The sequence below is a fragment of the Salmo salar genome, chromosome 09 (genome assembly GCF_965601325.2).
Source record: "Salmo salar chromosome 09, fSalSal1, whole genome shotgun sequence".
In the NCBI taxonomy this organism is placed as follows: domain Eukaryota; kingdom Metazoa; phylum Chordata; class Actinopteri; order Salmoniformes; family Salmonidae; genus Salmo; species Salmo salar.
Genome location: NC_138299.1, coordinates 158,183,564 through 158,201,027, shown reverse-complemented (window position 1 = coordinate 158,201,027; position 17,464 = coordinate 158,183,564). Strand labels below are relative to the sequence as shown.

Sequence of the window (17,464 nt, the reverse complement as noted above, 5' to 3'; positions counted from 1 at the left end):
CCCATCCACCAAACTACCAGGTGGTAGAGAGGAGACAGACCCACTGGTGGTCCTCTAGGTTACAGAGAGCTGGTAGTCCCATCCACCAAACTACCAGGTGTGAAACAGGGAAGAGACTCAGGGGGGTATGCTAATTTGGAATAGAGCAGACCTAACTCACTCTATTAAATTATTCAAAAGAGAAATATATTACATTTGGTTAGAAATAATTTGAACAGAGAAAGATGTCCTTGTGTGCTACCTAAACTCAGAAAAAAGAAACGTCCTCTCACTGTCAACTGTGTTAATTTTCAGCAAATTTAACATGTGTAAATATTTGTATGAACATAACAAGATTCAACAACTGAGACATAAACTGAACCAGTTCCACAGACATGTGACTAACAGAAATTGAATAATGTGTCTCTGAACAAAGGGGGGGGGGGCAAAATCAAAAGTAAAAGTCAGTATCTGGTGTGGCCACCAGCTGCATTAAGTACTGCAGTGCATCTCCTCCTCATGGACTGCACCAGATTTGCCAGTTCTTGCTGTGAGATGTTATCCCACTCTTCCACCAAGGCACCTGCAAGTTCCCGGACATTTCTGCGGGGAACGGCCCTAGCCCTCACCCTCCGATCCAACAGGTCCCAGACGTGCTCAAATGGGATTGAGATCTAGGCTCTTCGCTGGCCATGGCAGAACAGTGACATTCCTGTCTTGCAGGAAATCACACACAGAACGAGCAGTATGGCTGGTGGCATTGTCATGCTGGAGGGTCATGTCAGGATGAGTCTACAGGAAGGGTACCACATGAGGGAGGAGGTTGTCTTCCCTGTAACGCACAGCATTGAGATTGCCTGCAATGGCAACAAGCTCAGTCCGATGATGCTGTGACACACCACCCCAGACCATGATGGACCCTCCACCTCCAAATCGATCCCGCTCCAGAGTACAGGCCTCGGTGCAACGATCATTTCTTTGATGATAAACGCGAATCCGACCATCACCCCTGGTGAGACAAAACCATGACTCGTCAGTGAAGAGCACTTTTTGCCAGTCCTGTCTGGTCCAGCGACGGTGGGTTTGTGCCAATAGGCGACGTTGTTGACGGTGATGTCTGGTGAGGACCTGCCTTACAACAGGCCTACAAACCCTCAGTCCAGCCTCTCTCAGCCTATTGCGGACAGTCTGAGCACTGATGGAGGGATTGTGCATTCCTGGTGTAACTCGGGCAGTTGATGTTGCCATCCTGTACCTGTACCTTAGGTGTGATGTTCAGAAGTACCGGTCCTGTGCAGGTGTTGTTACACGTGGTCTGCCACTGCGAGGATGATCAGCTGTCCGTCCTGTCTCCCTGTAGCGCTGTCTTAGGCGTCTCACAGTACGGACATTGCAATTTATTACCCTGGCCACATCTGCAGTCCTCATGCCTCCTTGCAGCATGCCTAAGGCATGTTCACGCAGATGAGCAGGGACCCTGGGCAACTTTCTTTTGGTGTTTTTCAGAGTCAGAAGAAAGGCCTCTTTAGTGTCCTAAGTTTTCATAACTGTGAATTAATTACCTACCGTCTGTAAGCTGTTAGTGTCTTAACGACCGTTCCACAGGTGCATGTTCATTAATTGTTTATGGTTCATTGAACAAGCATGGGGAAACAATGTTTTTTTAAACCCTTTACAATGAAGATCTGTGAAGTAATTTAGATTTTTACAAATTATCTTTAAGAGACAGGGTCCTGAAAAAGGGACGTTTCTTTTTTTGCTGAGTTTATATCCCCCCATACTTTAACAAAGACAGCTTCTCCATCCTGGAGGGGGAGATCAATCACTTCCAGACCCAGGAAGTACTAGTCAGTGGCGACTTAAATGCCTGAACTGGACAAGAATCTGACACACTCAGCACACAAGAGGACAAACACCTGCCTGGAGGTGACAGCATTCTCTCCCCAATATGCCCCCGTAGACACAACTACAACAAAAACAGGTGACAACTCCTGCAGCTATGTCACACGCTGGGTCTGTTCATAGTCAATGGTAGGCTTCGAAGGGACAAATAAAGTAGGTACACTTACAGCTCATCCCTTGGCAGCAGTACTGTAGAATACTTTAATCACTGACCTCAAACCAGAGTCTCTTAGAGCGTTCACAGTCAGCCCACTGACACCCCTATCAGATCACAGCAAAATCAGTCTACTTAAACAGAGCAATACTCAGTCATGAGGCATCAAAGCCGAACAAACTGCATACTATTAAGAAATGCTATAGGTGGAAGGAAAGTAGTGTGGAAACCTACCGAAAAAAAGAAGAAAAAAAATCTAAAACAACAAATTCAATACCTTTTAAACAACTTACTGGACAAAACGTTTCACTGCAATAGTGTAAACTTGGCAGTAGAAAGCCTAAATAGTATATTTGATCTCTCAGCTTCCCTATCAAACCTAAACATTTCAACCAGACAACATAAGAACATTTACAACAATGACAAATTGTTTGATGAAGAATGCAAAAACTTAAGTAAGGAATTGAGAAATCTATCCGACCAAAAACCCAGAGAGAAACCAAGAAAACCTGAGCCTTGACTTTGGAGAAACAAACAATACAGAAACAAAAAAAGTTGCAGAGGGAGGTGTTTAATCCCAGGGTCCTGAGCTTGCCAGTTGGTCAGCGTGTGCTCGGAGTACATGTCCTGGTAATCCCTCTGGCCCTGCGGCAATGTGAATGTTGACCTGTTTAAAGGTCTTACTCACATCGATTACGGAGAGCGTGATGACAGTCGCCCGGAACAGCTGGTGCTCTCATGCATGCTTCAGTGTTGCTTGCCTCGAAGCGCTCATAGAAGTTATTTAGCACATCAGGTATGCTCGTGTCACTGGGCAGCTCACGGCTGTGCTTCCCTTTGTAGTCCGTAATAGTTTGCAAGCCCTGCCACATCTTGCCAAATCAGCTCAATGTAATTGAAGAATCCATATAATCTAACCACTTCTGGGGAAATTGGAACACACTAAAAACACACAACATGAAGAGCTACAGTGCCTTGAAAAACTATTCACCCCTCTTTTTCCTATTTTGTTGCATTACAATTTAAACAGATTTTTATTTGGATTTCATGTAATGGACATACAAAAGTCCAAATTGGTGAAGTGAAATAGAAAAAAATAGCTTGTTCTAAAAATTCAGAAAAGTGGTGCGTGCATATGTATTCATCCCTTTTGCTATGAAGCCCCTAAATAAGATCTGGTGCAACCAATTACCTTCAGAAGTCACATATTTAATTAAATAAAGTCCACCTGTGTGCAATCTAAGTGTCACATGATCTGTCACATGATCTCAGTATATGTTCTGAAAGGCCCCAGAGTCTGCAACACCACTATGCAAGGGGCAACACCAAGCAAGCGGCACAATGAATACCAAACCCCCCCCCCCCTAAAAGATATAGATGTACTATTGTAAAGTGGCTATTCCACTGGATATCATAAGGTGAATGCACCAATTTGTAAGTCGCTCTGGATAAGAGCGTCTGCTAAATGACTTAAATGTTAAATGTAATGTAAATACAACCTATATTTATGTTGATTTACTTTCCTTTTCATACTTTAACTACTTGCTCAATGTTACAACACTGTACATAGCCATAATATTAGCATTTAAAATGTATATTTATTTTAAAACTTTTGTGAGTGTAATGTGTACTGTTCATTTCTGATTGTTTATTTCCCTTTCGTTTCTTGTCTCTTCCACTTGCTTTGGCAACATATGTTTTCCATCCAAATAAAGCCCTTTGAATTGAGAGAGACAGAGAGAAGAGAGAGAGAAGAAGAGGGAGAGAGAGAGACAGGGAGAAGAAGGAGACAGACAGAGAAGAAGGAGAGAGAGAGACAGAGAAGAAGAGGGAGAGAGAGAGACAAAGAGAAGGAGAGAGAGAGACAAAGAGAAGGAGAGAGAGAGAGACAGAGAAGGAGAGAGAGAGACAGAGAAGAAGAGGGAGAGAGAGAGAAAGAGAAGGAGAGAGAGAGAGAGAGAAAGAGAAGGAGAGAGAGAGAGACAAAGAGAAGGAGAGAGAGAGAGACAAAGAGAAGGAGAGAGAGAGAGAGAAAGAGAAGGAGGAGAGAGAGACAAAGAGAAGAAAGAGAGACAGAGAAGGAGAGAGAGACAAAGAGAAGAGGGAGAGAGAGAGACAGAGAAGAGGGAGAGAGAGACAGAGAAGAGGGAGAGAGAGAGACAGAAGAGGGAGAGAGAGAGACAGAAGAGGGAGAGAGAGAGACAGAAGAGGGAGAGAGAGAGACAGAGAAGAGGGAGAGAGAGAGACAGAGAAGAGGGAGAGAGAGAGACAAAGAAGAAGGAGAGAGAGAGACAAAGAAGGAGAGAGAGACAGAGAAGAGGGAGAGAGAGAGACAGAGAAGGAGGAGAGAGAGAGACAAAGAGAAGAAGGAGAGAGAGAGAGACAAAGAGAAGAAGGAGAGAGAGAGACAAAGAGAAGAAAGAGAGACAGAGAAGAAGGAGAGAGAGACAAAGAGAAGAGGGAGAGAGAGAGAGACAAAGAGAAGGAGAGAGAGAGAGAGAGAGAGAGAGACAAAGAGAAGGAGAGAGAGAAAGACAAAGAGAAGGAGAGAGAGAGAGAGAGAGACAAAGAGAAGGAGAGAGAGAGAGAGACAAAGAGAAGGAGAGAGAGAGAGAGAGAGACAAAGAGAAGGAGAGAGAGAGAGAGAGAGAGAGAGACAAAGAGAGAGAGAGAGACAAAGAGACAAAGAGAGAGAGAGAGACAAAGAGAAGGAGAGAGAGAGAGAGAGACAAAGAGAAGGAGAGAGAGAGAGAGACAAAGAGAAGGAGAGAGAGAGAGAGACAAAGAGAAGGAGAGAGAGAGAGAGACAAAGAGAAGGAGAGAGAGAGAGACAAAGAGAAGGAGGAGAGAGAGACAAAGAGAAGGAGAGAGAGAGAGACAAAGAGAAGGAGGAGAGAGAGACAAAGAGAAGGAGGAGAGAGAGACAAAGAGAAGGAGGAGAGAGAGACAAAGAGAAGGAGGAGAGAGAGACAAAGGGAAGGAGAGAGAGAGACAAAGGGAAGGAGAGAGAGAGACAAAGAGAAGGAGAGAGAGAGAGACAAAGAGAAGGAGAGAGAGAGAGACAAAGAGAAGGAGAGAGACAAAGAGAAGGAGAGAGACAAAGAGACAAAGAGAAGGAGAGAGAGAGAGACAAAGAGAAGGAGAGAGAGAGAGAGACAAAGAGAAGGAGGAGAGAGAGACAAAGAGAAGGAGGAGAGAGAGACAAAGAGAAGGAGGAGAGAGACAAAGAGAAGGAGAGAGAGACAAAGAGAAGGAGAGAGAGAGACAAAGAGAAGGAGAGAGACAAAGAGAAGGAGAGAGACAAAGAGAAGGAGAGAGACAAAGAGAAGAAGGAGAGAGACAAAGAGAAGAAGGAGAGAGACAAAGAGAAGAAGGAGAGAGACAAAGAGAAGAAGGAGAGAGACAAAGAGAAGGAGAGAGAGAGACAGAGAAGAAGAGAGAGAGACAAAGAGAAGGAGAGAGAGACAAAGAGAAGAAGGAGAGCGAGAGACAAAGAGAAGAAGGAGAGAGAGAGACAAAGAGAAGAAGGAGAGAGAGACAAAGAGAAGGAGAGAGAGAGACAAAGAGACCGAGAGAGAGAGACAAAGAGAAGGAGAGAGAGAGACAAAGAGGAGAGAGAGAGACAAAGAGAAGGAGGAGAGAGACAAAGAGAAGGAGAGAGAGAGAGACAAAGAGAAGAAGGAGAGAGAGACAAAGAGAAGGAGGAGAGAGAGACAAAGAGAAGGAGGAGAGAGAGACAAAGAGAAGGAGAGAGAGAGAGAGAAAGAGAAGGAGGAGAGAGAGACAAAGAGAAGGAGAGAGAGAGAGAGACAAAGAGAAGAAGGAGAGAGAGACAAAGAGAAGGAGAGAGAGAGAGAGAGACAAAGAGAAGGAGAGAGAGAGAGAGACAAAGAGAAGGAGAGAGAGAGAGACAAAGAGAAGGAGGAGAGAGAGACAAAGAGAAGGAGAGAAAGAGACAAAGAGAGAGAGACAAAGAGAAGGAGAGACAAAGAGAAGGAGAGAGAGAGAGAGACAGAGAAGGAGAGAGAGACAAAGAGACAAAGAGAAGGAGAGAGAGAGAGAGACAAAGAGAAGGAGAGAGAGACAAAGAGACAAAGAGAAGGAGAGAGAGACAAAAAGAAGGAGGAGAGAGAGACAAAGAGAAGGAGAGAGAGACAAAGAGAAGGAGGAGAGAGAGACAAAGAGAAGGAGAGAGAGAGACAAAGAGAAGGAGAGAGAGAGACAAAGAGAAGAGGGAGAGAGAGAGACAAAGAGAAGGAGAGAGAGAGACAAAGAGAAGAAGGAGAGAGACAAAGAGAAGAAGGAGAGAGACAAAGAGAAGAAGGAGAGAGAGACAACGAGAAGGAGAGAGAGAGAGAGAGAGAGACAAAGAGAAGAAGGAGAGAGAGACAAAGAGAAGGAGAGCGAGAGACAGAGAAGAAGGAGAGCGAGAGACAAAGAGAAGGAGAGAGAGACAAAGAGAAGGAGAGAGAGACAAAGAGGAGAGAGAGACAAAGAGAAGGAGAGAGAGAGACAAAGAGAAGGAGAGAGAGAGACAAAGAGAAGGAGAGAGAGAGACAGAGATAAAGGAGAGAGAGAGACAGAGATAAAGGAGAGAGAGGACAAAGAGAAGAAGGAGAGAGAGAGACAAAGAGAAGAAGGAGAGAGAGACAAAGAGAAGGAGAGAGAGAGACAAAGAGAAGGAGAGAGAAGACAAAGAGAAGGAGAGAGAGAGACAAAGAGAAGGAGAGAGAGAGACAGAGATAAAGGAGAGAGAGAGACAGAGATAAAGGAGAGAGAGGACAAAGAGAAGAAGGAGAGAGAGAGACAAAGAGAAGAAGGAGAGAGAGACAAAGAGAAGGAGAGAGAGAGAGAGACAAAGAGAAGGAGAGAGAGAGAGAGAGATAAAGGAGAGAGAGAGACAAAGAGAAGAAGGAGAGAGAGAGACAGAAAAAGAGAGAGGAAGCACTTTCTACTCCACATTAAATCTGTGATTCCCTCTGTGACGCAAGTCAGTTTTGATTTGTGGAGTGGCGTCGTTGTCGGGTCACTGTGATAAAGTCGGTCTTGTCAGTCTGATTGGTCTTCACGGGTGATTGACAGGCGTGAAGCAGGACGTTTTGATGCCCATCATCATCATCATCCCTGTAAAAATGAGCAGTGTGTGTGTGTGTGTGTGTTGTGAAGGAAACATAGCAGGAACCTTAGAGCTGAGGGATCAAGCAGAATACCATGATGTGTGAGTGTGTGTGTGTGTGTGTGTGTGTGTGTGTGTGTGTGTGTGTGTGTGGAGGGTTCTGTGCACGACTGAAAATGTCCAGGCCTCAAAACACCACTTCCCCTCGAACAAGCTATACATTTATATCGAATGACGCACAGAAAATACCATGTATGACATCACCTCATTATAGCGTGTCGAGTTAAGAACATATAGCAGACAGAGAAATATAGCAGACAGAGAAATATAGCAGAGAGAGAAATATAGCAGAGAGAGAGAAATGCTGCTAGGAATGACCTGTCCTTCTCACAGCTTCCCCGGGCTTCAATAAAGCTCTACAAAAACAGTTCACTCTCCATTAAAACCTGTGTTTTTGTGTTTGTCTTCATGCTTTGTTCATGTGGGTTAGTCAGGAGCGGGATGTGGCCGTACTTGTCATTCCTGTCAGGAAACCACTTCCGCTCAATCTCTCTACAGCCTACACTGGTGGGAGGAAATACACTGGTGGGAGGAAGTACACTGGTGGGAGGAAGTACACTGGTGGGAGGAAGTACACTGGTGTAGGAGGAAGTACACTGGTGTAGGAGGAAGTACACTGGTGTAGGAGGAAGTACACTGGTGGGAGGAAGTACACTGGTGGGAGGAAGTACACTGGTGGGAGGAAGTACACTGGTGGGAGGAAGTACACTGGTGGGAGGAAGTACACTGGTAGGAGGAAGTACACTGGTGGGAGGAAGTACACTGGTGGGAGGAAGTACACTGGTGGGAGGAAGTACACTGGTGGGAGGAAGTACACTGGTGGGAGGAAGTACACTGGTGGGAGGAAGTACACTGGTGGGAGGAAGTACACTGGTGGGAGGAAGTACACTGGTGGGAGGAAGTACACTGGTGGGAGGAAGTACACTGGTAGGAGGAAGTACACTGGTAGGAGGAAGTAGCACGGCTCATTCTCTCTACAGTTTACACCGGGTCGGGGGGGCATCTATTCATGTCTTACCTGGGACATCTATTCATGTCTTACCTGGGACCTGGGACATCTATTCATGTCTTACCTGGGACCTGGGACATCTATTCATGTCTTACCTGGGACCTGGGACATCTATTCATGTCTTACCTGGGACCTGGGACATCTATTCATGTCTTACCTGGGACCTGGGACATCTATTCATGTCCCACCTGGGACCTGGGACATCTATTCATGTCTTACCTGGGACATCTATTCATGTCTTACCTGGGACATCTATTCATGTCCCACCTGGGACCTGGGACATCTATTCATGTCCCACCTGGGACCTGGGACATCTATTCATGTCTTACCTGGGACATCTATTCATGTCTTACCTGGGACATCTATTCATGTCTTACCTGGGACATCTATTCATGTCTTACCTGGGACCTGGGACATCTATTCATGTCTTACCTGGGACCTGGGACATCTATTCATGTCTTACCTGGGACATCTATTCATGTCTTACCTGGGACCTGGGACATCTATTCATGTCTTACCTGGGACATCTATTCATGTCTTACCTGGGACCTGGGACATCTATTCATGTCTTACCTGGGACCTGGGACATCTATTCATGTCTTACCTGGGACCTGGGACATCTATTCATGTCTTACCTGGGACATCTATTCATGTCTTACCTGGGACATCTATTCATGTCTTACCTGGGACCTGGGACATCTATTCATGTCTTACCTGGGACATCTATTAATGTCCCACCTGGGACCTGGGACATCTATTCATGTCTTACCTGGGACCTGGGACATCTATTAATGTCTTACCTGGGACATCTATTAATGTCCCACCTGGGACCTGGGACATCTATTCATGTCTTACCTGGGACCTGGGACATCTATTAATGTCTTACCTGGGACATCTATTAATGTCCCACCTGGGACCTGGGACATCTATTCATGTCTTACCTGGGACATCTATTCATGTCTTACCTGGGACATCTATTAATGTCTTGTAGACATTCAAGAAGGAACCTTCTGCTTCTTTACTTCTTTTGCTCAAGGCATCGATCTGAAAGGAGGAGAAGAGAAAAGAGGAATAATTCAATGAAAACAGCTGTCAGTGTGTCTATGTTTTTTCTGTGAATGTGTCTATAACGTTGATCTGTAGTAACGAGCAGTAGTTCAGTGTTCTCTGCTGAACCATTCCACACAAATGATGTTCTGTTCAGCTGTTCCTCTGATGAAGGAAGCCTTTTCTTTCTGCTGTTAACCATTTCAGTCTGGCACTGCCGGGTAAAACTGTACCACACTGACATCAGTTAACAGCTTCCCACAGCTGGCGTAGGGTTTATAGACACAGACGTTTATTCCGGGCTCGACCAGGGCCATACGTTGGATCCATTTTATAATGCAGAAACGCAGCCATTAACGTAAGAATCATGACACGAATGTCATCAGTGACATTACTGAAATGCGTGGCAATAGAAAGGATGAATCATTACTGAAATGGGTGGCGTTAGAAAGGAACCATCATTACTGAAATGGGTGGCGTTAGAAAGGATCCATCATTACTGAAATGCGTGGCAATAGAAAGGATGAATCATTACTGAAATGGGTGGCGTTAGAAAGGAACCCCACCCCTCCCCAGCACAGATATCTCTCTCTCCATAACACACCCTCTCTCTCTCTCTCTCTCCATAACTTTCTCGTTAAATAGGCAGTATACTGCTTCTCCTTCCAAGCCCTCAGAACTTTTATTGAGAAAGAACAAATAAGAATATTATACTATAAAGTCCTCAAACCTCATATTATCAGCCAAGTGGCTGCTAGAAGTGATTCCATGCCCCTGTAAACAGGGCATTACAGCCTCTCTGCTCCTATGGGAACAAAATAAAGCTCCCCAAATGGTATTTATACAACTGCTTTTGGTTGCCGCAAAACATCTGTCCCTGAGCGGGCTGATGCCATCGCTCTCCACCTCCCGAACACACAGCGAGATGTGAGCCGAGCCTATTCAGGGTTGGTCTGTCCTTGCCACCACTAACAATGCTGCCCTAGACTTGAATACAGGTCTGAGTACCTACTGCTGACGTATCCTTGATATCACTAGAATACAGGTCTGAGTACCTACTGCTGACGTATCCTTGATATCACTAGAATACAGGTCTGAGTACCTACTGCTGCCTAGACTTGAATACAGGTCTGAGTACCTACTGCTGCCTAGACTTGAATACAGGTCTGAGTACATACTGCTGCCCTACATCCCCCAGGGTCATACAGGGGTTCAATACACTTCCTCCCAGGGTCATACACGGGTTCAATACACCTCCTCCCAGGGTCATACACGGGTTCATTGCACCTCCCCCCAGGGTCATACACAGGTTCATTGCACCTACCCCCAGGGTCATACACAAGTTCATTGCACCTCCCCCCAGGGTCATACAGGGGTTCAATACACACCCCAGGGTTATAAACGGGTTCATTACACAGCCCAGGGTTATAAATGGATTCAATACACACCCTAGGATTATAAACGGGCTAGACCAGAACCACAAGTCCACCCAGACAGACTCCTCCACTATATTTGTGCTCGTCTCAACCACAAACCATTCAAAAATAGTACAGAGACTATTAGCATATTACCTCACACAGAGAGAGATAATAAACTACCCTCAACTGAAAGTCAGTCGCTTCACGCCTCCGGAAAGTATTCAGACTCCTTGACCTTTTCCACATTTTGTTACGTTACAGCCTTATTCTAAAATAGATTTCCCCCCCCCCTCATCATTCTACACACAATACCCCATAATGACAAAGCAAAAACAGATTTTGAAATGTTTGCAAAAATATATATAAAAATAAAAGAGAACTATCACATTTACATAAGTATTCAGACCCTTTACTTTGGCAGCGATTACAGCCTCAAGCCTTCTTGGGTATGATGCTACAAGCTTGGTACACCTGTATTTGGGGAGTTTCTCCTATTCATCTCTGCAGCTCCTCTCAAGCTCTGTCAGGTTGGATGGGGAGCGTCACTGCACAGCTATTTTCAGGTCTCTCCAGAGATGTTCGATCAGGTTCAAGTCTGGGCTCTGGCCGAGCCACTCAAAGACATTCAGAAACGTGTCCTGAAGTCCCTCCTGCGTTGTCTTGGCTGTGTGTTTAGGGTCGTTGTCCTGTTGGAAGGTGAACCTTCACCCCAGTCTGAGGTCCTGAGCGCTCTGGAGCAGGTTTTCATCAAGGATCTCTGTACTTTGCTCCGTTCATCTTTCCCTCGATCCTGACTAGTCTCCCAGTCCCTGCCGCTAAAAAACCTCACAGCATGATGTTGCCACCACCATGCTTCACCGTAGGGATTGTGCCAGGTTTCCTCCAGATGTGACGCTTGGAATTCGGGCCAAAGAGTTCAATCTTGGTTTCATCAGACCAGAGAATCTTGTTTCTCATGGTCAGGTCCTTTAGGTGCCTTTTGTCAAACTCCAAACGGGCTGTCATGTGGCTTCGGTCTGGCCACTCTAAAGAGGAACTCTGGAGCTCTGTCAGAGTGCCCTTCTCCCCGATTGCTCAGTTTGGCCGGGCGGCCAATTCTAGGAAGAGTCTTGGTGGTTCCAAACTTCTTCCATTTAAGAATGATGGAGGCCACTGTGTTCTTGGGGACCTTCAATGCTGCAGACAATTTTTGATACCCTTCCCCAGATCTGTGCCTCGACACCTGTCTCGGAGATCTACGGAGAATTCCTTCAACCTCAGGTGGACTCCAAGTTGTAGAAACATCTCCAGGATGATCAAAGGAAACAGGAAGCACCTGAGCTCCATTTAGATTCTCATAGCAAAGGGTATCTGTTTTTTTATTTTTAATAAATTTGCAAACATTTCTAAAAACCTGTTTTCGCTTAATCATTATGGGGTATTGTGTGTAGATGGATTGAAAGAAAATCCTCATTAATTTTAGAATAAGGCTGCAATGTAACAAAATGTGGAAAAAGTCAAGGGGTGTGAATACTTTCTGAAGGCACTGCATCTACTGTAACAGACATCACCAGGTGATTATCTAACACTGTATCTACTGTAACAGACATCCCCAGGTGATTATCTAACACTATCTACTGTAACAGACATCCCCAGGTGATTATCTAACACTATCTACTGTAACAGACATCCCCAGGTGATTATCTAACACTATCTACTGTAACAGACATCCCCAGGTGATTATCTAACACTATCTACTGTAACAGACATCCCCAGGTGATTATCTAACACTATCTACTGTAACAGACATCCCCAGGTGATTATCTAACACTATCTACTGTACAGACATCCCCAGGTGATTATCTAACACTATCTACTGTAACAGACATCCCCAGGTGATTATCTAACACTATCTACTGTAACAGACATCCCCAGGTGATTATCTAACACTATCTACTGTAACAGACATCCCCAGGTGATTATCTAACACTATCTACTGTAACAGACATCCCCAGGTGATTATCTAACACTATCTACTGTAACAGACATCCCCAGGTGATTATCTAACACTATCTACTGTAACAGACATCCCCAGGTGATTATCTAACACTATCTACTGTACAGACATCCCCAGGTGATTATCTAACACTATCTACTGTAACAGACATCCCCAGGTGATTATCTAACACTATCTACTGTAACAGACATCCCCAGGTGATTATCTAACACTATCTACTGTAACAGACATCCCCAGGTGATTATCTAACACTATCTACTGTAACAGACATCCCCAGGTGATTATCTAACACTATCTACTGTACAGACATCCCCAGGTGATTATCTAACACTATCTACTGTACAGACATCCCCAGGTGATTATCTAACACTATCTACTGTAACAGACATCCCCAGGTGATTATCTAACACTATCTACTGTACAGACATCCCCAGGTGATTATCTAACACCATCTACTGTAACAGACATCCCCAGGTGATTATCTAACACTGTATCTACTGTAACAGACATCACCAGGTGATTATCTAACACTGTATCTACTGTAACAGACATCACCAGGTGATTATCTAACACTATCTACTGTACAGACATCCCCAGGTGATTATCTAACACTATCTACTGTAACAGACATCCCCAGGTGATTATCTAACACTATCTACTGTAACAGACATCCCCAGGTGATTATCTAACACTGTATCTACTGTAACAGACATCACCAGGTGATTATCTAACACTGTATCTACTGTAACAGACATCCCCAGGTGATTATCTAACACTGTATCTACTGTAACAGACATCCCCAGGTGATTATCTAACACTATCTACTGTACAGACATCCCCAGGTGATTATCTAACACTATCTACTGTAACAGACATCCCCAGGTGATTATCTAACACTATCTACTGTACAGACATCCCCAGGTGATTATCTAACACCATCTACTGTAACAGACATCCCCAGGTGATTATCTAACACTATCTACTGTACAGACATCCCCAGGTGATTATCTAACACTATCTACTGTAACAGACATCCCCAGGTGATTATCTAACACTATCTACTGTAACAGACATCCCCAGGTGATTATCTAACACTGTATCTACTGTACAGACATCCCCAGGTGATTATCTAACACTATCTACTGTAACAGACATCCCCAGGTGATTATCTAACACTATCTACTGTACAGACATCCCCAGGTGATTATCTAACACTATCTACTGTACAGACATCCCCAGGTGATTATCTAACACTATCTACTGTACAGACATCCCCAGGTGATTATCTAACACTATCTACTGTAACAGACATCCCCAGGTGATTATCTAACACTATCTACTGTAACAGACATCCCCAGGTGATTATCTAACACTATCTACTGTAACAGACATCCCCAGGTGATTATCTAACACTGCATCTACTGTAACAGACATCCCCAGGTGATTATCTAACACTATCTACTGTACAGACATCCCCAGGTGATTATCTAACACTGTATCTACTGTACAGACATCCCCAGGTGATTATCTAACACTATCTACTGTAACAGACATCCCCAGGTGATTATCTAACACTGTATCTACTGTAACAGACATCCCCAGGTGATTATCTAACACTATCTACTGTAACAGACATCCCCAGGTGATTATCTAACACTGTATCTACTGTACAGACATCACCAGGTGATTATCTAACACTATCTACTGTACAGACATCCCCAGGTGATTATCTAACACTATCTACTGTAACAGACATCCCCAGGTGATTATCTAACACTATCTACTGTAACAGACATCCCCAGGTGATTATCTAACACTATCTACTGTAACAGACATCACCAGGTGATTATCTAACACTATCTACTGTAACAGACATCCCCAGGTGATTATCTAACACTATCTACTGTACAGACATCCCCAGGTGATTATCTAACACTATCTACTGTAACAGACATCACCAGGTGATTATCTAACACTATCTACTGTAACAGACATCCCCAGGTGATTATCTAACACTGTATCTACTGTAACAGACATCCCCAGGTGATTATCTAACACTATCTACTGTAACAGACATCACCAGGTGATTATCTAACACTATCTACTGTACAGACATCCCCAGGTGATTATCTAACACTATCTACTGTACAGACATCCCCAGGTGATTATCTAACACTATCTACTGTAACAGACATCCCCAGGTGATTATCTAACACTATCTACTGTACAGACATCCCCAGGTGATTATCTAACACTATCTACTGTAACAGACATCCCCAGGTGATTATCTAACACTATCTACTGTAACAGACATCCCCAGGTGATTATCTAACACTATCTACTGTACAGACATCCCCAGGTGATTATCTAACACTGTATCTACTGTAACAGACATCCCCAGGTGATTATCTAACACTGTATCTACTGTAACAGACATCCCCAGGTGATTATCTAACACTGTATCTACTGTAACAGACATCACCAGGTGATTATCTAACACTATCTACTGTAACAGACATCCCCAGGTGATTATCTAACACTGTATCTACTGTAACAGACATCACCAGGTGATTATCTAACACTGTATCTACTGTAACAGACATCCCCAGGTGATTATCTAACACCATCTACTGTAACAGACATCACCAGGTGATTATCTAACACTGTATCTACTGTAACAGACATCACCAGGTGATTATCTAACACTGTATCTACTGTACAGACATCCCCAGGTGATTATCTAACACTATCTACTGTAACAGACATCCCCAGGTGATTATCTAACACTGTATCTACTGTAACAGACATCCCCAGGTGATTATCTAACACTATCTACTGTAACAGACATCCCCAGGTGATTATCTAACACTATCTACTGTAACAGACATCCCCAGGTGATTATCTAACACTGTATCTACTGTAACAGACATCCCCAGGTGATTATCTAACACTATCTACTGTAACAGACATCACCAGGTGATTATCTAACACTATCTACTGTAACAGACATCCCCAGGTGATTATCTAACACTGTATCTACTGTAACAGACATCCCCAGGTGATTATCTAACACTATCTACTGTAACAGACATCCCCAGGTGATTATCTAACACTATCTACTGTACAGACATCCCCAGGTGATTATCTAACACTATCTACTGTAACAGACATCCCCAGGTGATTATCTAACACTGTATCTACTGTAACAGACATCCCCAGGTGATTATCTAACACTATCTACTGTACAGACATCCCCAGGTGATTATCTAACACTATCTACTGTAACAGACATCACCAGGTGATTATCTAACACTGCTGGAAACAAACCTGAGGACTATAGAGATATGACATGTACACGTGTTCACACACACAAGAGAAAACGGGCCAGTGTACTTCACTGCCCCCCCTCCTCACACACACACACGTCAGCACCTTCTGACATCATCCCTCAGCACCAGCCACGCTTATCCATCTGCCCATTGTGTGTGAAGGACATTGGGCTGACCTGTGTGTGTGTGTGTGTGTGTGTGTGTGTGTGTGTGTGTGTGTGTGTGTGTGTGTGTGTGTGTGTGTGTGTGTGTGTGTGTGTGTGTGTGTGTGTGTGTGTGATAAGGGCTGGTAGTAGAAAGTAGAGTCTGAGGGTTGGGATAATGGAAATTCTTATCTGATCAATGGACCTGCAGGAAACACAAAATAGGCCACACACACACACACACACACACACACACACACATATATACACATACAAACTCCTGTGGGAACAGAAGTCTATTTGATTCTTATGACACAGAGAAATCCACTTTTCAATGACAAATGAAGACAGAGGGACGCATCAGATTTGATTTTTGTTACCAAACATACAATATTCACAAAGCCCCGGTCTTGATCAGAGTACTACACTGAACTAAAATATGAACGCAACATGCAACAATATTCAAAGATTTGACTGAGTTACAGTTCATAGAAGGAAATCAGCCAATTTAAATACATTGATTAGGCCCTAATCTATGGATTTCACATGACTAGGCAGGGGTGCAGCCATGGGTGGGCCTTGGGAGGGCATAGGACCACCAAGATGGCAGCCAGGCCCACGCACTGGGGAGCCAGGCCCAGCCAATCAGAATGAGTTTTTCCCCATAAAGGCAGAAATACTCCTCAGGCCCACCCCTCCCCCTCCTCCTCAGTTTCATCAGCTGTCTGGATGGCTGGTCTCAGACAATCCCGCAGGTGAAAAAGCCCGGATGTGGAGGTCCTGGGCTGGTGTGGTTACACGTGGTCTGCGTTTGTGTAGACGGTTTTGTGTACTGCCAAATTCTCAAAAATGACGTTGGAGGCGGCTTATGGTAGAGAAATTAACATTAAATTCCCTGGCAACAGCTCTGGTGGACATTCCTGCAGTCAGCATGTCAATTGTAAGCTCCCTAAAAACTAGAGACATCTGTGGTGTTGTGTGACAAAACTGCACATTTTAAAGTGGCCTTTTATTGTCCCCAGCACAAGGTGCACCTGAGTAACGATCATGTTGTTTAATCAGCGTATAGATATGCCACACCTGTCAGGTGGATGGATTATCTTGGCAAAGGAAAAATGCTCACTAACAGGGATGTAAACAAATTTGTGCACAAAATCTGAGAGAAATAAGCTTTTTGTGTGAATGGAACATTTCTGGAATATTTTATTTAAGCTCATGAAAAATGCGACCAACACTTTCCACGTTGCGTTCATATTTTTGTTCAGTATAGATTACAGGGTTGATATAGGAATACAACGCCATAGACAGGGT

At 44.2% G+C, this 17,464-nt stretch overlaps 1 protein-coding gene across 6 annotated transcripts in view; it reads right to left on the bottom strand.

Moving 5' to 3' along the window:
• LOC106613316 (protein CASP) overlaps positions 1–17,464 on the bottom strand; it is a 203,785-nt gene that overhangs the window by 121,339 nt on the left and 64,982 nt on the right. For all 6 annotated transcript variants that reach the window (XM_082956495.1, XM_082956489.1, XM_082956490.1 and 3 more), the window contains exon 4: positions 9,186–9,264. In XM_082956495.1, the coding sequence (XP_082812621.1) occupies positions 9,186–9,264 (79 nt within the window). The remainder of the gene's footprint in view (positions 1–9,185; positions 9,265–17,464) is intronic.